The following is a 26,467-nucleotide window of genomic DNA, read 5'->3' on the forward strand; positions in this document are numbered from 1 at the left end:
AGACTGCTGAACTATGATCCAGCCATCTTTTGTAGACCGGAACAAAGTGGATATTATCATAAAGAAAACTACTCACAAGGTTGCTGAAAACTCTTCGATAGTCCACGACTGGTTTCGCCCTTCCGGTTCGGGCTCATTAGGTAGGCGCAGTCCCCAAGTTTCCGTCAAACTTATGTTCTATTTGAATCAGAATTGGAGTGTTTTCGACAAATATACTCATTTGCAAATCAATTTGGTTTTCACGAGAGACTCAACTGAATCTCTCGTTTATGGTATTCTACACCTGTATATCGTCCCGACTGAAACATGAGGTGGCCCGTGTGCGGCACATTCAGTTGTATAATACCATAAACGAGAGGTTAAATTGAGTCTTCCGTGAAAACCAAACAGATTTGCAAATGAGTGTATTTCTCAAAAAGTAGATATTAGTTTCTATTAGTTCTTCTGTTCGCCCACGTAAATTTCTAACAGTGTCCGTGTAGGAAGAATCCCCCTAGACAACACCACACTGCTGTTAAGCTGAGCGGGCTCGGGATAGCTCGGTGTTGAAGGCGCAAACTTTAAGAGCTAAAGGTCCATTGTTCGAACTCAACCCCGGTAGTCCGACCGCTCGTGTCTACGCTTAGTTAGTTTGAGTCTCTCAAATCTCGTAGTTCTTCCGAGTGATATGATACCCAGGCATCGAATAGTTGATGCAGCTGAACAATTAACATCATTATTAGTAAAGGCTTTCGCTGCGAGTCTGTATATTAGAAAACTCTAATTAAACGGTTACAAACTACTGGAGAAGGAAGGAAACGTCTCATATGCATTTTGCTTTTAAAAAGGCAAATATCCGTCTTCCTGAACGCGGCTTCTTCAACATTTTCTGGATTTTCATTGACTAACATGCGATTGTAATGAGTTCTTCAAAGCAGTCCCACAAAGTCCGTAATAAACCTCACCTTCCATTAGACGCGAAGCGGAGTTACGAGAAACCCAAATACTACTCACATGCCCTATCAGTAGTATCCGCCGCTGCACAGTAGTACCTTGAGCAAAAAACTTAACATGAATAATGCATACAAGAATACGCACAATATCTTTAAGAATTCAAGTGAGTCGAAACACAAGGTGTAGATGGGCTTTAGAAAGATCAGACAGAAATATACAGTTCTAATGAGATGTGTATTGCCCGATAAATCTTATATCAATATCCTTTCAGCCAAATCTGAAATTTTGGTATCCTCAAGATTTGTACATATCCTTCAGAAGATGGTTCGTAAAGACCGTTCTCCAAGCAACCCACTCAACCAAGCGGTTGTAGTCAGCGGAGATGGGGCTAAGCAATTAGGTATAAAAGGGTGTGATCTCGCTAAAACACAGAGTTGGCCACTGCGAATTCCCATTGATTTACTGTGCCATATTCACGTTGCACTAATTATTTTTGAGTACCACGAGGTTTTAAGCCTAATGTAGCACGCCGAGAAAGTAAGCGATCTCTGAGGAATCGAGTGCCGACGACCTATTTTCAACGTTTGTATTGGGCACCCACCAAAAGCAGACCAAAGTTCTCATTTAGTCAGCACTCACTGTTGGTTTAAATGACTTTCCCTTACTATGAGTAACTTATTCTGAGGCACTGTGAGCACGAATGGTCAATTTTTCGCAGCGATCTACTCCTCCGTCTTCCGTCATGAAGATTTGAGCCTTGCTATTGGGCTCAAAATATCGGTCTGAGCTCTCGTTCTGGAATTGCAGGTTAGCATACCCTCTCGGTCGTATTTTGCTGGATGGCAAAGTTAGCTCAACTCAATAGAACACCATTCGCCTAATATAGCCAGAATTCAGTTCGGGTAACAATAACTACCCAGTTATTGATTGCCTGAGAATAACTCGGGTGATTCTGAAGAGGCAACTCGTTCATATTTTTAATTCAAATCTTTTAGTAACCATGAATCAGCCTGACACTGTTTCCATTTCAAACGAAACAAAGATGACATCCTTAAGGATAAAAAGGTACCCCTTGATTGGGTATCTGCTCCTAATATAACTCTGTCAAATAAACTGCGAAGCATGACTTCTGCTACAAGCTAATAGAATTTCGACTGTACATGAGTGTCACTAACAGCGGTTCNTTCAGTTTGTCTAAATCTGTATGGCCAACGGTCTGTGAGCACGCTTCAAGTTAAATAAATCAATCAACTTAAGTCTGGATAAAAAGAGTCAACTGATGTGACTGAATAAGGTCAGTAATTGCTGTTTTACCAAACTTCCGGCGTGACAGCTGACTTGGAAGTACATATCAACGACATTTATGGTCAAACTATTCTTCATGAAGAACGGATCAGACATTATGAAAACAACAGAATATTTCCGATTAGATTTGGAGGTTTTCCTTCAAGAATGAAAGTCAACTGGAAGCTCCCTGTACGACCAAATACAAGCATTTCTCCTTGGGCTGTTGGATTCACTAGGTTTTTGTCACGGATACCAAGCTAATGTGGGATGTTATGTCATGGGGAGTCACACTTTGAATAGAAACTGATCCAAGTTTAACATATGTTCCGTGCTAGTCATGATGTGTTGACTGCTGGTTTGCGAAATATTGCACGCATGAAATCATTCCGCACAACAACTTGGTCTGACATCAGAGTTAGAAACTACTGCAAACGCTGACGACACGTTTTCAGTTCAGTTCTCAGCCTTAATGAACAAACCAACAACTAGTCTGACATAGTTTTTTATCGGTGACAGGGTCCCACGGGATGGTGATGGTTAAACCAATCAAAGTAAATAAGTCTAGCCTTCGTAGTCCGTCTTATGGTAATTCCCCAGGTGACAGGTTCAATCCCAAAATAAAATCGATTTACACAGCTAGGTCCAAGGTAATTCGCGAGTGAAAATGGCGACAACAAAACGACAGATCGTTTATATTGCTTCATCTTTTGTGTGTGAATGCAGTCACCTGGACAAATCATTTTTTCCTCTGAATGCAAGATGGGGATTCAGTGAACTTTATGACGATATGTAAATAAATCTACTGTGTAAACGTGTGTTGTACGACCAAATCTGTCCCTTGAGGATGTCGTAAAACATATCACAAAGAAGGCGTTCAATTCTTGAATTTCGTGAGATATAAAATGAGGATGGAAAATCAATATTCCAGTCCTACCGCCAGCTGCAATGTCCCCGCTCTAGTGACGGGTACTGAAAGTGTTCTACCTCGAAGATGGTCAAAATCGGTCGTGGAATTCGCTAATGAGACCAGTTCTCTGAATGTTTGAAAAATCGTGTCAGGAGTTGTGGTGATGAGCTGAGATAAGCTTTTTGCGTATAATTTCGTGACATCTCAGCTGATTCTTCAATGTCATCATTTTTATTACGAATTCAACACAAACCTCACACAAGATAAGTCATATAGCTTAAAGTCGAAGGAGACAACATTCGAGTAAATATATCCGGACCAGTTCAATGTCTGATGGTAGTGTGAGGAGATTTGGTGGTTTTCAATTGATATTTTTCCCTATCAGTGAGACCCATCTATGTTGAAAAACCCAAAAGCACTCTATATCTTTTTCGTCCTTATTTGGAGTCATCAGCAGAACCCATCTCACGGGAACCAGAGAGCTTCGAACCCTTGGCCTCCCAGTTACTAATTTGTACACAACCATGTGGCCCTGAACGCCTGATAAGTGGTGTCGTTCACCCTTCACTGATGAAAAACACATCAAATGTTTGTGTGTTTACTGACTTACTCCTCAAGGAAGGACTCCTCGGTCAGAAGTTTCACTCATCTGATAAATTTGATTATTCCTCTGAACTACTTATCGGTTGATCATTCCCAATAAAGTCGCAGCAGCTGTACGGCGGTTCTCGGTCTTTCGGAGTAGATAGAACGGAATATCAGTTGAAAATAAACTGGTTGTTGAATGCCGAGGATCCATCATAGGATTACGGCGAATTTTTTCGGGGTTGAGTTGAAAGTCTCCTGCCTGTTACATCTAGTCATACGGTACCTAAACACAGAGGTAAACCAGTAACTCTGAGGTTGTGATCCCTGCTTTGACAGTTGCTGTTCACTGTGTAATGGAGTGAGTCAGTGCCAGAATAAGAAACTAAGATTTTCCCTTACCGGTAAGTTCACGTTTATCTCAATCATCGTTCGTACGGTGGCGAGCCTGCAAGGGCCGAATAGGTCCAATTAGCACATATCCATGAGACAACAAAAACAGACCATTAGTTACGGTCAAATTGGAGAAAAGTGAAATATATTCAAGCGTCCTAGTGACTGTATCCTCTTGCCGATAGAAGTTTCTCAACGGTTCCATAGGATACGTTTTTGTTTCAGTGCTGAAATCTAAAGAAATGGTGAAAAGGACTGAAGCGATGAACTAGTCCGTTTACTTCGAAATGTTAGAAAGCCCTATCAAACACGAAAATTCATCTTTATCATGGATTCTGAGTTCGTTAAGACATCGTAACTATCAGTAATGTCACTCAATAAAAATTAACACCCCATGAGCGGCAGAAAATCCTTTCAAACAATAAAATTTCCCTTTCATCCTTTTTGTTATGTTGCAAAAACGACTTACTGGAATTCCGTTGTTAATCAGGAGGATAACTAGGATACTGGGCTGAAAATATTTCAATTTTGTCCCCCTTCCGAGGTTTGAGTGAAAGCTTAGACACCTGGTTCTTCTCTGAATTCACTTTTATGGTCCACACTCGGGTGATTCTGTAGTATAAGACCAATTCTAGCACTCGCAATCACACCCACTTTACAGAAGTTCCCCTAAACGGGCTTCATCCGTTAGTATTATAGTCTTAACTTAGAGCCCAAGTACACAACTAGAGCTTTGCAATCCATCTAACAATGGGACACTGCTCCAAGTCAAGCATATACACTTGGGTCGAAAATAGATCGCCCACGCCTCTCCATGATGAACCAACGGTTGACATTTGTCATCCGAACCGTTTCGATTCCGAGCTGATTCCGAACCGATTTCGATGAGACGAGAAACCATAAAATAATGAATATGGAGTTAAAGTTCTCCAAGCACTGAAACTGCCCTAATCTGACTAAGTTCTTTAAAATACCACAGATTTCCTCTTAGTCGCACTTTTACAGTTGACTGTAGACGGCTGGTATGTCGACAAAAACTGGAACTGCGGAAAGTGTGAGAGGTTCTTTGTGTGCAGCACATCACTTTGGTGTCATCTTTGGAAAGACCTAATTGCGCACGGGTCGAAATTGCCAGTCCATAGCATGTGGCAAATTTTCCCAACATATTTCCCTTAAAATAGGCGTAACCCATCTTTCCCACCATTCCTTATAGGAAATTCAGCTTCACCGGAGGTCTGCACTGACGGATCAAATATTCCCCCTGGAGTTGAAAAAGAAAACTAGTCCGAATTCGGAGAACGAAGACGTCATAGTGGCAGCCGTAAGTTTCCACACATCTTCCTAAATTGTCACATTTTCACACCCAAGAGAATTCTATCAGCTGCGTTGCAGTTTGCCCAGATAAAGTGGCCAAAATTGTAATTTCTTATCAAAGAGGTACTCACTCTGATGCGTGATCTCCCAAAATTAGGTAATTAATGTGAGTTAGCATGTGACTTTGTAGAAGTTCAAAAACCCTTTCTTGCTGTTTGTTCGTTTTGTTGATAACTGACTAACGTGGTTCACCACCCTATTTACCTCACTGAAGGTGTTTCTGGCTTTTATTTCGAAAGTTGGCTAATCAACCGAGCCACAACAAATTCCTCATTCTCTGGTGCTCCATTCGGAGGTCATTGAACTGAAACTAGTTTGCCACTCTTACAATCTGGTATTCAGCTTGGTGGAGACGGCGTTACTGATATTTCGGAAGTTTAAAACGTGCTATAAACTTCAAGTGAATCTGAATGGTAATGTTAAAGTGGAAAGTGCTCTCTCCGGAGAAGCAGATTAGCACAAATCAGTTTGTGCTAGAGGCGTAGCAAGATATGAAGAGTTACGCAAACAAGAATTTGAACAAACGACGCCAGAACTTAGAAATACCAGACAAGTGTTATATTTGTGATACATGCCATACCATTAATACACTAATTATTTTTTCGGATTCAGTAGTTCTACTAGGTGGAATCTGACACGACAAAAACAGTCTTACCACAAAAGCCAAACTAACCAAGAGCACATCAACAACACTGAATAGATTTGTCACCGATATGGCACAGCTTGGAACACTTGGAACACCGGTAATTCATCAGGCACTGGAATCGCACCGGCACGGTTGTTTCTGACCTCCGCACTTCGTAAAACACGTCTTGGTGACAAGCGGGCAGTATATGCAGAATTATTTACGACACACGAATTACGCACATAGTCCTTCCAACTTTCAAAACCAGCAATCCCATCCGACATCTATCCTGTTAGCCACTGGATTTAGCCAAGCTTCCACACCATTCTCGTCCCTTTTAGTTACGTTTTGCACGGTGATGTCAGTCAATTTGTGAATTTTTTTCTGCAGCCCTAAAATACATCAAATAATGGATTTTTAGAATATCACGCAGCGTTCTGGCTAAACTTAGCACCCTAAATCGATATCAGTGAAAGGAAGAGAGTCATCGCTGCGGATTCATTTATTAGAAAATGCCAACTGACCAGCTATAGACTATTGGACAGGGAAGCCAAACTCTCATTCGAATCTTATTTACAAAAACTGAACATCCATCTTCTCTTAAACGCGTCTTCTTTAACTTTCCTGGATATTCATTGACTCAAACCATTTATCGCTCAAATCCAAGCAAATGCTATAGAGCGACTCCACAAATTCCGCAACAGATATCCCATTTTAAGAGACGCAAAGCGAATTTACAAAAAGAAAACATGCTACCCGTAAGACTCCTCATCAGTAGTATCACCGTTAAATCGGTAGGCATAACTTATAATACATATATACACTGATCAATTTATGAATAGTTCTCTGTTGGTAAGATAACATGGATTAAACGTTTAAACTTTGGTTTTTTGTTTCGTCCACTCTGACAGAAAGTTCTTGGAGAAATAAGAAACTGCAAAATGTTGCCCAGTTATCGTGGGTTTTACGAACGAAGACTGACTTTACTTGGTTTTACTTCCGTCGTTAGACATACTGTGGTTTCATCCTGTAGATGAGGCTTGTCTAGTTTCAAACGCCAGTCAACGCTGCACATTTGGTCCGTTCCGGTTCGGAAGTCTTACCAGACGTGTATGTGAGAACCTGAGAGATATGAACACCAGCTGGCGATCGAAAACCTTACTACTTACCAGTAACCTTAGTGTAGATTGCCAACACGTGACCCCATACTGCGGATCTCGTGATTAAAGAGTGGGTAGCACCATGGTCAGGATGAGTCAACCTCAGTGCTAAGCAGTCGCCCCTAACCGAAAGGTTTGGTTAAGCAATAACCGGGAGGTTACGAGTTCGAATCCACCAGAAGATACGTTGAATACACTCTGTTAATGATTCCCAGTGCTTCTCGACTTTTCAGCATAGACTGGCTTAACCCACCCTCAGTTGAAACCGATTCATTTGAAACCACCTAATCAACATCAGTTATGAGGCTATCATTTACGGAGGAACCTTGTCTTCAAACTTGTCGAGCAAATAACAACTTCCATACCCCACATCTCAGAGATAATGTATATAAATGCTAGTGCTAGTGGCAAACTATTACTGTCATCATACAATAATATATTACCTGAGATAAAATAAATACCCACTCAAAGAAGCCACTGTCATTGTTCACGGCCACCGTCATCGTGGTATGAGCTAATACACTACCTTAAAGATGTCAAATTTGTACGCAACCTCATTGCAAGCACTTGCTTGTTTTCGTACAATTTTCCACAAATTATTTTCCTATTGACATGGCTTTCACAAAATTAAGTTTCCTCATGTTAGACTGGAGAGGGCAGAATACAGGAAGATCCTCACACAGGCTGTGGGCACGCGTTTAAAATCAACCCGACGTTTATCGAGCCATGGGCGACCACCAGTATCTCCCAACTTTACTTGTGGGCTGCCTATCTACAGAAATTGCTCTGGCCAGAGGCTGACACAGAAAAAAGTAGACTTATCACACTCAGATGTACTGAATCTAATTGAGACACAAGGCAATTTTGACCGGGTTTGAAAATTGACACGCTTACCCAATTTATCCCCAAGTACTCCGGCGCAAATGTACGAAATACGTCAGCTATAACCACGTTCGCACGCTTAGATAACGCTGGAAACTCCATCAGTGGTGTTGATCTATGTTCCTCTTTGTCCATCAACTCGATTGATGGCTTTTGTTGGAAAGATTTAGGACAGTTCACAAAAACAAGGTTGTCGCATCTGGTCTCCTTCCAGCATGACTGCTACCGATTTTTGCTGCAGACAGAATACGTACTTTTTGGGTGACTGATTAGAGTTTCTAGTAAACCTATAAGTAGTGCATGACGCCAAAACAAATTACCACACTAGGCGGTGATTTGAAGTCGCATTCAGCCGGAGGATATGAGGACTAAATGTGTCCGTGAGTAACCTCGCTTGTTTGAAATCCGATTATCAAGATCGGCGCCAAAAGTTGAGAACTCAAAACTCAGAGAATTGAACACAAAAGAGGGCTGCACACCAAGGAAATGAGAACTTAGTATGTTCAAGTATTCCGTTTTGTCGCGAATCGACCTGATGGTAACTTACCGAGGTGGTGAATCAACAGCCTGGAATTCATCCACTACTCGATGATCGTCAAAGCGGATCGCATAAGGAACAACCCCGAATCCGTTGGTCAAATTTTGGATTTCACTGACAAGCAGTATGCAGAGAAATTTCTCCCAATATGTCTCCTGGTTACAACCATGCTGGCGTAATTGATATCCGGAACGCAACTTGATAAACGCATACTTAACTTTTGATCACTTACTACTGAAAATACTGCAATCGATCTGTGTTGCCCTAACGAATAACAAAGATTGAGGGACGGTTTACGATGGGCAAAACTTTTAACTGGGTCAGTCGAAATCCACTTATCAAATTTCGTCAAGTCTTCCAGCCTGGGGAGCAAAACAGAAATAATGTGAAAATAACGTTTGAAGTGGTTAGCTACTCACTCGTGCTTGAATCCGAATGAACGCGCAGCGCGTGTGAGATAAGACTTGAAGCGTTTTTTGTAAATTAGTACATTTTGTTGGATGCCTTGTAGCTGAGAATTTGGTCCGAATGAAAGAAAAGCGCACTGTGCAGTGGTAACACTCAGCCGGGAAGCTTGAAGTGCTTGATACAACTGTGTCCAATATCTGGCAAGCATAGACGTTTCTTTTGAAAAAACGTGATTTCAGTACTGAACGGTCATTTATATCGATAAGGAGTACTCAGGTTGGCTTTAGTATATCGAAATTTATTGATAGCGTTTCAATAATTGCATGAGGAAATTTTCAAAATCAATCTTGGTCCACTGACGTTGTGTTCCACGCAATGCTCACTGTTTTCGTCTTTATTCGGTGTCAATCAGAGTTACAAAAGACAGGTCACAGCCGCTTCGAAGAATCCAAAAAGATAAAAGACGAATGAGCGATCGTTTCCCATAACCCAATGTTTTAAGTGTCTTAGTCGGAGCTGTATTCACATAAACAGCACCTGTGTCGCGGCATATACACTTGACCTACGTTCCCGACTGCATCAACCGCAGTAGTCATGTCCCAATACCTGCCACGTGGTAGGCACCAATAGTCATACAAATAAATTGGATTCAACGTTGCACATCACTCATTGAATTTCTAACCGAACAGGTTGTCCAAAATTGCTTGAGCTGCACCGGTGTTTCACAAACCCATTGAATGACAATGTTACGAGTTTGTTTTCATTGCTTTTGGTATTGACCTCCGCCTGGACTGATTTCTTCAGCGTCTATGATCTCCTGCAGAGAAGATACGATGAATTATCAAAGAATCAGTTGACTGTAACTGCAAAGTGTGTATGCCTCCTTCCATATGTTGATCAATCCAAACTAGAAAGCTTTTGGTACAGGACGACAGCAGGTGATTCTGGTGAATAATATGTCCGCATCTTCATTGCTTTTGATTTCACACACATGCCTCTTTGTCTAGCGATAGATAATAATTATGCTGACATTCTCCTCGCTTCTGTACATTTATGTAAATGCATTACTCAGGGGGGAGGTGGCTCAGTGGTTAGAGAACGAATCTAATGACCGGGAGGCCTGCGGTTCGAACCCAACCTCCGCCTCTCGAATTCCCCTGTCTAGGCTGGGGCAACCTAGCAGTATCCCAGCCCTCGTGCTTCCTTTGAGTGGCGTAGCACTTGGGCACCGGAAGAGTGCTACAGATGAACGATTACTCATTGCAGAGAGGGGGACTTGTAAAAACTTCGTTTTCGTGAATCACTTCTCCATTGCGAACATGGACTGGCTTCAACATTCACCCGACAAAAAACCAACGAAAATTTGTTACAATAGCGTTTTCTGCTTGTTAAAGGGGTTCACTGAGGCAAAACGTTGCTGTCCACACTAAAAGAAGTCTCAAGACTGCTGACGTCCCTGAGAAAGATAACAGTGATGGAACGTTTTTGTTTAGCTGATGGTGAGACAGAAGTGAAAACTTTGTGTAGGTGACAGGAGCGTGTCCGGCAAAGACAGCTTTCTGTGGTGTTGTAAGTGCTACAGAAGTTTGCGTTTCATACAGTGCTGAGTAAATTTAATCGCATCTCAAACCAACCCCTTAACCGTCACACTTGGTCCCCTGGTAGAGTTATAATGTGCTCATATTCCACGGACATCAATAGAATGTGCATACCATCATACTTCTGGACGCGGCCCAACAGGTTGATTCGACAGCCGCTTCATTTTTACCTTCATTTGCATTTGGACTGCATCAGTGAGTATGACACGATGACAAAAACTACTGTGCTAGATACATCCGGTAAAGTACAACTACAAAATGTATTCTCCTAAACGCAGTTCGGTAGATAATCACTCTAGGTGTAGACATACGTACCAAAATCGTGTCTTTACAAACAATCTACGATGCTAATTCTCTGGCTTCCTGTCTCTCATTTCAGCCTCCAAGTGACGACCTTGTTACACAGTTAGGTGGTCCTCTTCGGCTTGGTGATCAAGTGCTGCAAATCAATGATACACCGGTGTATAATCTGGCTCAAGCACAAGAACTCCTTCGCAACAGCGGAAACAAAATTTGCGTCTACGTGATGAGGCCAAGTGAAAAGGTAATCACTGACTGTGTACCTCGAGAGGTAACAAGTTTAAAAGACCTTTAAATTCTTTTATCATTTTTGATAATTCTGATGGTCGAGCCTCAACGAATCTTATGCATTAAAAATTAAGGGGATCTCAAGCTCCATCAAGCCCTCTTTCAAAACAGACTCATCTTGCACTAACTTGAAACATCTTTCACGTGCAGTCTGTTAAGGGACAAGTGTTATCCAGTATCCTTTCCTTCATTATCAAATTTGCCTACTTTTCCATAAAACCACGTGATTCTCGCTACCATTCATTTGCACCCACCTGCAGTAGGTGTTAAAATTCTCCTTTTCTTGGAAACGAAAACAGGGAAAAACGTCCTGAAAGCACGTCTCTGGAAACACCCATGGATTAACTATCGTCACCTAGGATGATGAAAACTTGCTCTGTTGAAATAATTTGTTCCTTCTTTTACCGCGCAATAGCTTGTTTTCCGTCTGCTAGTCTCACTTTCCAGTACAACCATCATTTTGTGTTGATTGAATTTGATGAGTAAAACTTGTTTGAAAACGTTCACCTTGCACTCAAAGTTCGGTTATTCGAAGATAGCCGACAAGTGAAAAATACTTGGAGCCGATTGAGTAGTCATCGTTTTCGGAAAATTTTGGTGACAATTGGTAGATTTTTTCTGGGCAATCATTATCAAAAACTGGGGGGTGAGGGTGGGAATCCCAACCCAACCAAAGGTCACAGAATCCCTTTTACACAACTATCTTAGCACCAGCTCATCCACACAGACAAACCGAAAGTTCAAACGACGTTCAACAGGGACCGTCAAATGAACCGAACCAGAAGAACTAGACTCTAGGCTAGACCCTAGCACACGTAGATTTCCCCATCGGCCAATCACTTGTTCACCTACCCAAACACACAAAACCCCCTCGGCCGACACCCAACAGAGATTTAGCTTGACGTAGCTGATTGGTTCTCCTTCCGCATTAAATCTCGACCAACCTCGGAACCTAGTCACTTGGCCTGACGAAGCTTTTGTGTCCAAACAATAAATCTACCGACTGTCACCAAAAATCTTCGAAAAGTTTTACGTCAGACATAGAAATCGACCCATATTCAGTTGTGGTCATTGAATTTTCTTGTGAAGTGGAAGGTGCTTATATTAAATTGTTGTGAACATGGTAACAGATATGAGATGTTCATCCACGGCGCTCAACGTATCAGATGGTTTTGCAAGGAGAAATCACAGACTTGTCCCAATAGCAAGAGAGTTTTTTCGTTTGCGTAAACAGTGTAGAAACGTTTTTCACTCTTGTTTGCGGAGATCCGAAAGAGTCGTGACCATTGGAAAATCCGAATGCATAGGCACATCTGAAACATTTGTGCGCAGCTTTATCAACCACGGTGAAGTATTAACCTTTAAAAGTGCACTCATGACAAAACATCTTGATATTTTTCGCAGGATAAATAAATTAGAGTCCCGAAAAACGCTCTACCAATTTTGATGACTCCTATTAGAAGATTTTTAGATGACCTATGATGAAGTTTTCCTTTACTGAAGGATTTTAAATGTCTCTGATGATATATCAAAATCTATGGAGATTTCTTCCTTTTTGATTTTCTACTGGAACAGTTGAAGATTCGTATCCGGCCATCCTAAAAATTTTAATGTGGCGTTTGATGCAATAGGTCTAAATATGAAAATATTCCTAGGTTTTCTGTGGTTATTACTGGAGTACAGTGCCTAATTCAAGATTATTGACGCAGCTGATGGCTAGGTAGCGTGCTTTTGGGTACAACCAAAGAACTCATCTAAAATTTGTCGATTTTAGGGACTATTAGTTGTCAAAAGATACACGCTTTAGATAGTGTCAACTTTCTGCAGAGCGCTCCCTGGGAAGAGTTATCACAGAAATATCCAGCCTCCAAAAGCGTTTTGCAAAATGCCCACGACCAAAGTCATTATTTATATTCCGTTTAGCCGTAACACCCTTCTAGTGCTCATCTGCCATGCCACCCGAAGGGAGAACGAGGACTAGAATACGGCCAGGCTGCCCAATTCCTTTTCCACTTTACAGCAGAATAAAAATCTGGTAACATAAAATTAGTTATTTGCCTTTAAGCTAAAATCTTCTGGCGGCAAAAAACCATCCCCAAAGTATGATCTACTCATTCTAACCCTTCTCTGAAATTTAGGAGACAAATAAAGTCTCAAAAAATTCCCAAACATATGTCGTTCTGAGAAAAAAAGCAGTCAAAACTTGAAAAGCAGTGAACAAGATTTTCGGGGTTTCGAATACAACACCTGCGTTTTTAGCTTCAGCGATAGTTCGTACTCCGTAATTTGCACCGACCTTATGAGTGATATCTACAAAATACGAGTTCCCCCTAATCACGTTGTGCTAATCTGAATTGGTGAATTGAGGGTGTCAAGCCTTCGGGTAGATAAATTTTAAAAATTGGCCGAAACAACACACGTTCTTAGAAATCTGGCTAGAACTGCTTAATTTGTTTCACTAAAATGGATAAGTAAGAGCGAGTTTTAAGTCACTGCGTAGTTTAGCATCACCTTTTTTCATGCGTCACCCGTTAATATCGATTTTTCTGAAATATTTTGCGCTTAAAATTTCGGTTTCACCCTTTCAAGGTCTCCCTTTCAGTATCAACACCTTCTTTTGGAACCAAAGAAGGCATTTGTTTCTTAAACGGGCTTTCAGTCAATCAGGCGTCTGCTTTACAAGTAACCAGAGATCTGGAGCATCACAAGGGACAACAAAGTTCAACCATATTGTTCCCACACACTGTTTATACTACTCGCGATCGACTCGCACGAACAATCGAGCTGCAGCAGCGCCTGCTCAATTTTAAGCTTTATAAAAATGGTGTACATAGTACTAGAAATAATCAACAGTTGCTTCCGTGCACCGCATCCCAACGTCAAGATAACTTTTGGAACTGTTTACCGTCCCAAGCCAACGAATATAAACGAAGGTCGTTCAACGAACTTTTGGCCTCCACTAGGAATACGATAACTTCGAGTGGTGTGGAACCTTCCAGTCAGTGGGTTCTGAAACGCAAAACAGATGGGACCAAGTATATTACCCGCCGAATCATAAAGTAAGTGTTCTGAATTTTTTTGTTAAATAAATTTCAAAATATTGAGATATAACCTTCAAATTACTGAACACCTTGTGACAATTCCAAGTAGTGTACGAACTTGAAATGATCGGAAACTGCTTTATTTAAGCAGATATGGCGTCGACGAACGTTTTGAATAATCAGAGTGTGCACATTCTTACCTCAAGATGTTCCTTCAAAGCTGGCTATTTGTAATCCTATCAGTTGTGTGTGCACTTGCCCTTTTCCAGAAAACTGCTAGAAAGGAAAGCATCACAACAGCTCGTCCTATATCTGATACGTTTGCATTCGCTAAAAATAAATTACGCAAACTCATTTAAGTAACGGTACTTTATGAGAGCGTTCTATCTTTAAGCTGCAACTTGTAATACTTACGACCAAACGGAATACCTTGATATGAATCCTTGGCTGCTCAAATCGGAACCCTAAGAGAACCGGTGAGTATGGTTCTCCTTACGCCTGGGCCCCCAAAGATATAATACCCTCAAGTTGAGATTATTTCCCCTAGTCCCATGAGACTTGGCTTGAAATTCACCACAGCAATCAGTCTAACTGATCAGTGCCCAAAATCTTAACAAAGACCAGGACGTCTTTGACTTTCTTGAACTTCTACACCAATTAGCTAGCTGAACGCTGGACTCCTCTCCCTCAAATGAATGCGGTTTCTAAATCTTGATTTTCTACGGTATGATAACCACAAAGGTGCACTTTCTTCCATAACTGCAGCCGTTAGACATGACCATATGAGGGTCTCATGTGAGTTTTCAGACCGTCAAGTTTCTCCCAGTGGGTACAAAGTGTGACGAAGGGGGACAACACTGGTTATCCATTGCAGGCAGAGACCAAATTTGCTGCATATTAGTGATTTTAAAAGAACCCTTAAAAGGTCTCTCAGGAATGATTGTCTTTGAGGGTTTGTTTCGTTAAAAGGATCTAAACTTTGAGAGACCAATCAAAAGCCGTCTCATTTTGGCGGTTCATTTTTATGAATCGACATGCCACAACCTGAAAGGAGGTTAACAAACCGTCAGGTTACAAGTCAGTGAAATGAATATCCTTTTTGCCTCCTTGTTTGCAGTGCAAAATGTGAATACAAAACCGAAAAAGAAGCCATCGGCCACTTTGAACGCCCTAATGTTGAGGTCAAGCCCATTTCGTGTAGACGGTATCCCGCGATCCCACCTACTGGTCAACCCATGACATACGAATTAGCGGAATTTATTTCAGTTGACGGTTTAGAGCATTTGTGGCTAAGCTAACTGCGTATAAATCTATCTCCAGTAGAGGAGTTTTCAAAAGGGGTCCCTTTGGGAGAAGGCGTACCAATGGATTGGAATTTTGTGCCGGACAGAATTATCTGTCTCAGCAGTAGGTCTCTTTTGAGGAGAGTTAGACAGCTCAAATTACACAAACATGTTTACTTCCTAGTGGTCAGCGTCACAGAAATTCAAGCCAAAATATCATCTGATGAGACCACATCATGTATACTACTGACAAATACCTAAGAAGCCATGTAGAACTACTATAGCTCCCAATTGACTTAATACCGTAACTGTCCTTTACAAAAAATCAATTTTTAAAGAACCATTTTGCGTGTTACGCTGAAGCCTCTCTGACGATTATTACCGTTCCACAATAGGTCAGTATCGGTCACCATCTTCAGGTAATCCCCTCATAGCGTAAAAACGTCAGGTCGATTTTGAATTGCGTTGGTGTTCTCAACGCTTCCGCAGCGATCTCACCCAATCTAATGTAAACAAACGCTATCGTATTAACGCTGTGTCAACACGATAAAATCTGAAAAGTGTACGCGAAGACCTATGGATCCTTTGATTGAGAAAAGGGAAATATCCACAATGAAAGCGAGTGCAAGGATCCTCAGTGCAATCCAAGTGGACGTTTTTAAGATACTATCTTCCTGAGAGAATAGAGTTAACTCAGACCAAGATGACGATGTTCATGAACGATAGCAGTGGTTTCTGTGAATGGGGTGTTTATTTTATGTCAGATAATGCAATGTATTATATCGGTAACACTATGTAACTTGTTCAATCATTTTGTTGCGTTATTACTGAGATTCGTGGTACACAACTTGTTATCTTGTCTTCAGGCCCGAAGACGATTTCTCTCCCTAAGGAGAAAGAGGTCCTAAGCGCCATTTCGGGAGGGTGGTCGGCGTCCTGGAGTAATGCAAGAAATATCTTAATTTCGCCTTGTTGTATGCTTTAGGAGTTTAGTGTTTGGGCTTGCACACACCCGGAGCAAAAAGTCGTAACTTCGCAAAGAATTATTCAGATGTCTTATTGCCAAGGTCAGCCAAGGTCCATTAAGCAAACCTCGTTTGCTGGGTCCACATATCTGGTGGTAGACCTACTTTGCAACTAACGCATAAAGTGGTTAAATTAGCAAGGAATTGGGGAAAACCGGAATGTTGGAAGTAATTAGGAAGGTTGGCGTGATGTTTTCAAAGGGTTAAAGTGGGCAAAACTCTTTGAAATTGGCAGCAAGCTGATGAAAGAATGTGTTCACTTGGTCATCTGTTTAGTAAACATTCTAGGCACTTTTGTTCACCAGGCTAACAATACTCGCTGTCAAAAACCATACTTCAGTTTCAGGTTGTTACAGTAAGATTTATGTGACACAGTAAAGCTTATTGCAAGAGTTGTCAGTGTAATGATTTGATTTTTTTTTACTAACTCCGTGTAAGTTCTGAATCGTTTTATCTTCATACAGTGTGAGATTACAGGGTTCTCAAATCACGGTATTACTTCCCCTAAATGTTTACGCTGAGCAACGGAAAGTGGATTCTGTTTTTGCAGTAACAAAACGCAAGATCTTTGTCTGCCTAATCGAATTCTATCTCCCGGTTTTATCTTGGAGCCTTCAAATTTTTTTGGATAGGCCGTTCTTCTATCATGACATTGGGATATTTTTAATCCACCCAAATATTCTTTGTGAAAATTAGAACAAGTAGGCTACCTGCTACGACTAGGAGCAAACGTTACAAACACAAGTCCACGATTTGCCCCCCGAATCTGAGGAGAGTATAATTTTTTGTGATCTACTGGTATATAACCACCGAAGAGGTAATGTGAGCTGGGATACTCCAGCGTCGTTCACGCCGAAACAAATGCAATCGACATAACAGGATGTGGCTCGAACCTCAAGCTTCTTGATCAGCAGCTCATTCCCTAATTTCGGGGCTACTCTAAGGAAAAATGAAAGTTGGTCTCAGTTAATGTATGGACCATGGTCAATTGTGTTTTTATTTTCAAGCGGTTTGACAGCCAATCTGTATGTTACAACTGAGAGTACATAAAACCGGGTTAGGCTATTGTCTCGTCCAAGTTTAACCTTGTTCCATAAATTCAATGGTTTGTTCGACCTCACTGAGTTTTTCTTTCACATGGACCGAGCGGACTCCCAGTTAACGGAAACAACAACCAAATTCAGTCGCCGATGTCCACGGAAATCAGAGACAATGGCGACAATTATTTCCACACCATTTGCTTTCAACCAAGTCCGACACCATTCCAACCCTGTGTACTGATTAGCTCGTATCCGGTTGTGAAAAAAAAACGAAGCTTATGAAATTTGTATTAAATAACGTGCCAGATGTTTGTTTGTTGTTCTCGTCAACTACGGTGATAAAAGTCACGTTCCAATTAATGTACATCAAACCCCTTGGAGTGAGTGAGCAATTCACCTAGAAGTCAAACGAAATTAAATCATATTTACGCAAGTCAGCTGATTGTCACGTAGCACGAATCCCATCCATAATTCACCACATAAGACCCACGAGAGGGAAAGTAGCTCTGTGTGAAAGAGGTGACTAGGTTTTGTGACCAGTCAACCATTCTGTTCTACCCGGAATAAAATTAAGTTAGTGAGGTGCATCAAATATGCCCGTGTGGTTTGGGCGTGTGATGGAACCAAGGGATATTTTTAAAACCATTTTTCACAAAAATATTCCCAGTGAGCTTAAAAAAGAGCCGGCAATTTGAAGCAATTATCCATCGGTCCCTTACAGAAGAGTAATAGACACTGGAGGTCATCTAAGAACTTTCGCTTCGATGTCGATCCAATATTGAATGGATTGTTGCGCTTTCGGCTGGAAAGTTTTACCCAGGGAGTAGTGTGGCTCAAGTGACATACTCTCACTAATCTAGGTGTTGATATCGATTTCATAAATTTTCGCCGGGGAGATTCAAGGTTCATAACAGTGAGAAAACGGAGTGAAAACAAAATCTAGCGGAGTTTATGCGCTGACCTCTGAATCTCACTGTTTTTCGGAATATCGGTTAACAAAGGACCGAGTTTCGGCAAATATACTCATTTGCAAATCAATTTGGTTTTCACGAGAGACTCAAGTGAATCTCTCGTTTATGGTGTTTTTCAGCTAGATGTGCTGCACACAGGCCACCTCTTGATTCAGTTGCCACGATATTCGAGACATCGCAGTATATTTTCGTAAAGGAAACTACTCACAAGGTTGCTTAAAACTTTTCGACAACCCACGACCGGTTTCGCCCTTCGTGGGGCTCATCGGGTAGGCGCAGTCCCCGAGTTTCCGTCAACCTTATGTTCTACTTTTCACAACTGCACTCATTTGCAGATCAATTTGGTTTTCACGGGAGACCCAAGTGAATGAGTGTATTTGTCAAAATCAGTCCAATTTGGTTTCAAGTAGAACATAAGGTTGACAGAAACTCGGGACTGCGCCAACCTGATGAACCCAAAAAAGGGAGAAACCGGTCGTGGACTGTCGAAGAGTTTTCAGGAACCTTGTAAGTAGTTTCCTTTATGATCGAATCTATTTGTTTGGGAGTATCCCCAAACTGCAGCAACCTTTGTAAAGGTTCGGCCAACATCGGAGTTCATCATTCGTGCTTCATATTTGTGGACACACATCATTTTAACTGGCTAACAGTACCTTTTTCGCGATGAGATAAATTTATAGTTAGTGTTGGTATGAATGCATGCGGGAGGGATTTCGATTGTGTATATAGGAGAAGACAAGGCAGTAACATCGTATAGTATCTGCACAGTCAATTGAATGAAGAGCCAACCTGAAAACTAAAATAATTTGAACAGAGTTCCACACTTTGGTTCTAGCATGCCGTTCGGAACTGAAATTGAAGCAGTTAGATAAAGTTTGTGGCGTTTATCTAGGTGTGAAATTTAAATTTCACGTCCGGTGAGTCAATAAATGATAATGTTTGGAACTATCTCTTATACGTAATGAAAATTCATATAAAGTGCGCAGTGTTTGCTTGCTGAGGTTTCATATGTGCCACATGAGTCGAGAGGCCGTTCAAAATGAAGTATACTCGAAATCTGATCAAGTTTTCAACTATGGGTTCATAAGCCATCTTCAATGTTCACCATTACCAACGTCCAATTTTCGGGAAACCCAACAGAAAAACCTGTTAAGTCCAACAAAACGTTCATTCACTAACAAATGGTTGCACGATCCAGAAGAGAGGACGCTTAAGAATGAAAGAGAGAAACAGTGGATAGGGTCATTTCGCTGAGGTTTTGGAGGGGCAGAAGGGAAATAATTACCACGAACTTCCCACATTTGTACACTAATTAATTCAACTGGATCCAGCCTACTAAAGTGTCATCTGGTGTGATGGAAATTCCACCCATCCTTAAAATTAGTATTCCCCTGAACTACTTGTAAACTGGTAGTAGTGTGAGGATTAAATTTCTCTACCCATACCCTTAGTTTCAGTGAGTACGGCGGATCGCGCATTACTATTAGTGACGCCGTTGATACCAAGCATGGACAAGCTCTGTAGTAAATAAGTATGTGATTCCTGGCTTAAACCTGGCTAGCTGATACTTGTGACTGGCCGTGGTTCTAAGCGACAGCAAACTGATTGAGAAATCCACACTGGCACGAACTGTGTGTACTGCGAGATCACGAAACAGTTAGTTTGGGGATATGAAAAATACGCTTAATTGGTTGTGCTCTAGCATTTAATATAGCGTAGGCGTATGTTTGACCCATCTGTGTTTGATATCATAGCCTTTAAGAGAGGTGCGATGTTGAGATTAGTTGGAGAAATACTTGTACGTGACCCTAAGACTGTCAACCTTTTCTCGCTGTCTTATGGAGAACTATTCTTACAGGATTCCTCCAAACTGATGGCTAAGAGTCCGAGTGAGGCGTGGTTTCAGCGGCCCGAATGGTGGTTTTCTGTATATATGATCCAAGTTTCCCAGTTTGTGTCATTTATCATGACACTATGTGAGAAATCAGAAAGCTTGTGAACTCGAACACACTTCTTAAATCAGATTCTTCGTATCCTTGGGCATGGTTTTGGGGACATGTGTACAGAGAATCCGTGAGATGGGGGGAGAAATAAACTCGGCCAACTTTTTTCTTTCAGGAAAAGGAAGTAAACCCCTGTTTTTCGTGATCAGGAGGGAGAAAAATCCCTGACTGGGATTTTCCTGTAAAAAATTTATGGCGGTTTCGTTTTTAGGTCCAGATCGGATCTCGTAGGAAATCTGACGGTACCAGGTTTGTGGAGAAAAATTGCAAAACGCACTCTGGAAGCATTTGGTATCATTCGTCATGTCTGCCCGACTTGCCAATTACCACAGATTGTAGACGCCTAACAGAATGAACTGTGCGACAATGCACGTCTTTGGTGTTGGTCTGTTCTCCGAGCTTGGCAGTTGGATTGCAAACGTTTCATCACCAATCGAGGTGGCATCGTCAGTGGACGGTTGAGTGAGTTGATTTGAATTTAGCGCGGACGATGGTCACCAAACTCCTGGACAACCGCGAAAACATCGACGGAACGCTCGGAAAAGAATAAATATGTGAACTACTAGATCTGTGCTTGATAACCTACTTTGAGTTCAGTGGAGAATATTATGAACAAATTAAAGGAGTGCCAATGGGGTCTCCAATCTCTGAACTCATCGCAGAAATTACAATGCAGAAACTGGAGCGAATGGTGTTACCAGATATCAAACCGAAAATATGGGTGCAATGTGTGGACGACACATCTGCTATTGTAAAGAAAAATGAACTGTCACGAGCGGAGGAACTGCTGAACAACGTGTTTCCCGACATCCACTTCACAATGGAAACGGGGGAGAACAACAACTTGGCGTTCCTAGATGTGCTCGTCACAAGGACAACAAACGGCCAACTGTAAACTGAAGAATACAAGAAAGAAACGCATACAGACCAGATTCTGTATTACCAAAGCAACCATTCGAACTGTCATAACGGAGCTTTGTTTGAACCCTATCCCAGCGGGTGGAGACACATTGTTACACAACAGAGGCGAAGAAAAAAGAAGAATGAAGACTCTATGAGACATTCCGAAATACCCGAGGAATTTCATATGGAGGTGCTCACGAGACCGATTAAATTTCTCTACCCATACCCTTAGTTTCAGTGAGTACGGCGGACCGCGCATTACTATTAGTGACGCCGTTGATACCAAGCATGGACAAGCTCTGTAGTAAATAAGTATGTGATTCCTGGCTTAAACCTGGCTAGCTGATACTTGTGACTGGCCGTGGTTCTAAGCGACAGCAAACTGATTGAGAAATCCACACTGGCACGAACTGTGTGTACTGCGAGATCACGAAACAGTTAGTTTGGGGATATGAAAAATACGCTTAATTGGTTGTGCTCTAGCATTTAATATAGCGTAGGCGTATGTTTGACCCATCTGTGTTTGATATCATAGCCTTTAAGAGAGGTGCGATGTTGAGATTAGTTGGAGAAATACTTGTACGTGACCCTAAGACTGTCAACCTTTTCTCGCTGTCTTATGGAGAACTATTCTTACAGGATTCCTCCAAACTGATGGCTAAGAGTCCGAGTGAGGCGTGGTTTCAGCGGCCCGAATGGTGGTTTTCTGTATATATGATCCAAGTTTCCCAGTTTGTGTCATTTATCATGACACTATGTGAGAAATCAGAAAGCTTGTGAACTCGAACACACTTCTTAAATCAGATTCTTCGTATCCTTGGGCATGGTTTTGGGGACATGTGTACAGAGAATCCGTGAGATGGGGGGAGAAATAAACTCGGCCAACTTTTTTCTTTCAGGAAAAGGAAGTAAACCCCTGTTTTTCGTGATCAGGAGGGAGAAAAATCCCTGACTGGGATTTTCCTGTAAAAAATTTATGGCGGTTTCGTTTTTAGGTCCAGATCGGATCTCGTAGGAAATCTGACGGTACCAGGTTTGTGGAGAAAAATTGCAAAACGCACTCTGGAAGCATTTGGTATCATTCGTCATGTCTGCCCGACTTGCCAATTACCACAGATTGTAGACGCCTAACAGAATGAACTGTGCGACAATGCACGTCTTTGGTGTTGGTCTGTTCTCCGAGCTTGGCAGTTGGATTGCAAACGTTTCATCACCAATCGAGGTGGCATCGTCAGTGGACGGTTGAGTGAGTTGATTTGAATTTAGCGCGGACGATGGTCACCAAACTCCTGGACAACCGCGAAAACATCGACGGAACGCTCGGAAAAGAATAAACATGTGAACTACTAGATCTGTGCTTGATAACCTACTTTGAGTTCAGTGGAGAATATTATGAACAAATTAAAGGAGTGCCAATGGGGTCTCCAATCTCTGAACTCATCGCAGAAATTACAATGCAGAAACTGGAGCGAATGGTGTTACCAGATATCAAACCGAAAATATGGGTGCAATGTGTGGACGACACATCTGCTATTGTAAAGAAAAATGAACTGTCACGAGCGGAGGAACTGCTGAACAACGTGTTTCCCGACATCCACTTCACAATGGAAACGGGGGAGAACAACAACTTGGCGTTCCTAGATGTGCTCGTCACAAGGACAACAAACGGCCAACTGTAAACTGAAGAATACAAGAAAGAAACGCATACAGACCAGATTCTGTATTACCACAGCAACCATTCGAACTGTCATAACGGAGCTTTGTTTGAACCCTATCCCAGCGGGTGGAGACACATTGTTACACAACAGAGGCGAAGAAAAAAGAAGAATGAAGACTCTATGAGACATTCCGAAATACCCGAGGAATTTCATATGGAGGTGCTCACGAGACCACCACCAAGCTGATCCGTCAACACAACCAGAACAGAGGGAGATTACGCTGCCGTATATCAGAAACGTGGAGGAGATGGCTGCACGACATCTACAGCAACATGGGATTACAGTCGCCTTCAAGCCTACAAACGCGTTGAGAAGAACTCTCTCGAAGCCACTGGGGGAGGTTGGATGTATTGAAGAAGACTAACAGACTACAAGACTACAAACTTAAGCGCGACAACTGCGACGAACACTATGTTGGCCAAACGCGAAGAAAACTTGCTACCAGAATACACGAACACAAGCTTGCCAGCGGTAGATATGACCCAATGTCACTTGTCTCAACTCACGAAGACAGAGAACGACACAAGTTCAATTGGGCAACGTTGAAATACTTCCTCACGCAAGAACAAAACGGGAGCGAGAATCTGCAGAGGCGTGGTACACAAAAATCGACAGTGACCCAGTCTATCAGCCGTTACGAGCAAAAGAACCACACAGTCACGGGCTAAGAAACCTAACGACAACCAACGGGCTAGTTGGGTCAAAGGAAGACAATCACTAAAAACAGAGGGCCGCTGAATCAACCAATCAAGGGAACAAACTCACCCCACAAAGCTAGAAAATGGCCGAATCACAAGAGAACAACCACAGACAGAACTGCCGAATTGAATGCGCCCAACGAACCAACCAGACACAGGAGATTGAGACCACGTCAGATTTACACGAGGCTAATCAAACTGCGCGAAGACCGTTTCCAGAACTACCAGTTACTGTTCAGATGCTATATAACCACAGGCAGAAGAAGAGAAATTCACATACTTAACCCTGCACTGACGATGTCACCTCGGTAGGTGGTGAAACGCTTTCAATCCAACTGCCATGCTCGGCGAACAGACCAACAACCAAGCAGCGCACCCGAGCTACCTACATTCCGCAACATTGCTAATGCTTTGCTGGTTCGATGTTAAATGCACTTGGATTTATAGAATATTAAACGGAGACTATACGCTTGCGCCTGTTTGTTTGATTACAATAATCCTAGCATTATCTAAAGCTATTTCTTGACTTTGTGCGCGTTTCTGGAGCGTGCGAACTAGAAGTACCAGCGTTTCTGCGCCTAAGACGCCTGGTATGACATTTTGACGAAACCATCTTCATTTCTGTGGCAAAATAGGCTAAATACTAGTTACACCTAAACGAAGTCTTGTACAAAACTGTGCATAATGAATCACTGAATTGATTGGCTTAGAACTCACTCCTATACAGCCGTCTGAGTTTTCTGCTTACGTTTTGCTCCTCATTGAGATATGAAAGCCCACCTCAATTCTACTCATTACTGGATTTTTACAAACGTCACAGGAGAGAATTGTGGCACTACTTTTTTTCTTCATGGTGTCGAAACTTGAGTTCTCATATTTTGTCACTGCTGAATGAAAATGAGTATGTTTAACCACTGTTTGAGAAAAAGTTTTACGAAATTCTGATAGGAATTTTTAATATTGCTGTTATTGTTGTTGTTGAGGCAGTCTGTGCACTATTGTGTCGACGGAAATTCGAACTGCATAGAAGTCTTGAGGTGGTTCTAGGGCACTGCAGTTCGTTTGCCATCCTTTTTGGATAACATGAACCTGTGCAGAATAACTTTATCGAGAAAGGATTGTTTTACTTTCGCAACCAACAAAAAAAATCCTGAAAACAAAAAAAACCTACCAGATCTTGGTCAGAGTGCTCCGGGAGCACGTCGGAAATCACCTGTAATCCCAAGAGAGTGGATAATCTTCACAGTGTTATATGCTCAGTTATTAAACTTGATCTTCGTTCTACCATCCAGGTTACACTATATTTTTTTCTAATTTACCTTGGAGTAATGAGTGTCAGATTGGTTCAATGCTATTCAAATTCTTTGTATCTTCAAGGTCCCACAACAGTGATAAAGGATCAGTCGCCACGAGGGATACGGAAGTCTCCCGTGAGAATACAAGAACACACTCTCATCTCAGTCGAGCCAGATCGAAACCAAAGGATCACACCAGCACGTCCTGGCCCTATTTCACCTCTCCAGCATCCGCATTCGGAAGTCGCGAGTTACCTCAAACAGATCATCCGGTGACCGACGATGAACTAATACAATCACAACTTGATCGATTGCACTTGCAGCCGGTGTTTTTTCGACGAAAATACTCCAAATCGCCGAAGCCGTCGAGATCCCGCCCACCCGGTAGTAATTCCAAACTAAAAACATCAACACATTCGCGCAGTACAGAGCCGGTTTTTGCGGTTGCGACCGTGTAGTACAAGTCTTCGCCGGAGCAGGCAACTATCTCACACATTATGCAGTCTTTCACTTGACCTCCAGATAAAATTGAACGCCAATAAAACTTTGTGAAGACATGCATTCCCAGAATGTTTGTTACCATTTGATTAGACACAATCTTATGCGCTTTCACGAATTGTTTATATGATTTGGGCGGGGATATACACTGTCTAATTGGGTTACCTTATTAAAGAACTCTATCCTCCAGACATTTTATCCGGTCGGAGGGAAGTCAGGATATTAAAACAGCTCATTTGGTTCGAACAAGCAAACAGCAAAGAGACAATGGAAGAGGCAGGTCGTGGAGACAAATAAAACGGCAGATAACTTTTGGGCCGTCTGAGTATTCACTGATTCACAATTGATACTCACGGTAGAGGCGTTGCTCTTCAGGTTCTCAGTGCAGGACATTGGGCTTGCCAGTGCAAGCACTTGCATTAAAAAGCATCCAATAGTGCTAGTGGACAACCGTCGGAGGAAGTATCAGGAAGGTCAGCTTCCTGAAAGCAACCACTGAATGCCCGAAACCTACGGAGACTCTCAGCTCCGCTAGGTGTTGACCAGACAGACAACGCCCCTCAATATGCAGCGCGTCACAGCCTTGTATCAAACCCAGACAGCGCGAGTCAGCGTTGATGAAGATCAGACAACGCCCCCCGCGATATGCAGCACGTCGCAACCAGACTGTGTGCGTCAGCATTGGACCGAGTTCAGACAGTGTCCTTCCAATAA

At 42.0% G+C, this 26,467-nt stretch overlaps 2 protein-coding genes across 2 annotated transcripts; both read left to right on the forward strand.

Annotated features, from left to right (window-relative positions):
• Positions 1-5,318: 5,318 nt before the first annotated feature.
• T265_13911 (hypothetical protein) lies at positions 5,319-23,223 on the forward strand (the record flags this gene model as incomplete). Its single annotated transcript, XM_009171111.1, has 6 exons — positions 5,319-5,426; positions 11,070-11,234; positions 13,946-14,337; positions 20,358-20,588; positions 22,045-22,301; positions 22,895-23,223. Coding segments are annotated over 6 exons (1,482 nt in total), but the record flags the coding sequence as incomplete, so codon positions are not given.
• Positions 23,224-25,308: 2,085 nt separating this feature from the next.
• Positions 25,309-25,713, forward strand: T265_05944 (hypothetical protein; the record flags this gene model as incomplete). The annotated part of the gene is made up of 1 exon (XM_009171091.1): positions 25,309-25,713. One exon carries the CDS (start codon positions 25,309-25,311, stop codon positions 25,711-25,713), a length of 405 nt encoding a protein of 134 aa, XP_009169355.1.
• Between the last annotated feature and the right edge of the window lie 754 nt (positions 25,714-26,467).

Source organism: Opisthorchis viverrini (genome assembly GCF_000715545.1).
Source record: "Opisthorchis viverrini unplaced genomic scaffold opera_v5_118, whole genome shotgun sequence".
NCBI lineage: Eukaryota > Metazoa > Platyhelminthes > Trematoda > Opisthorchiida > Opisthorchiidae > Opisthorchis > Opisthorchis viverrini.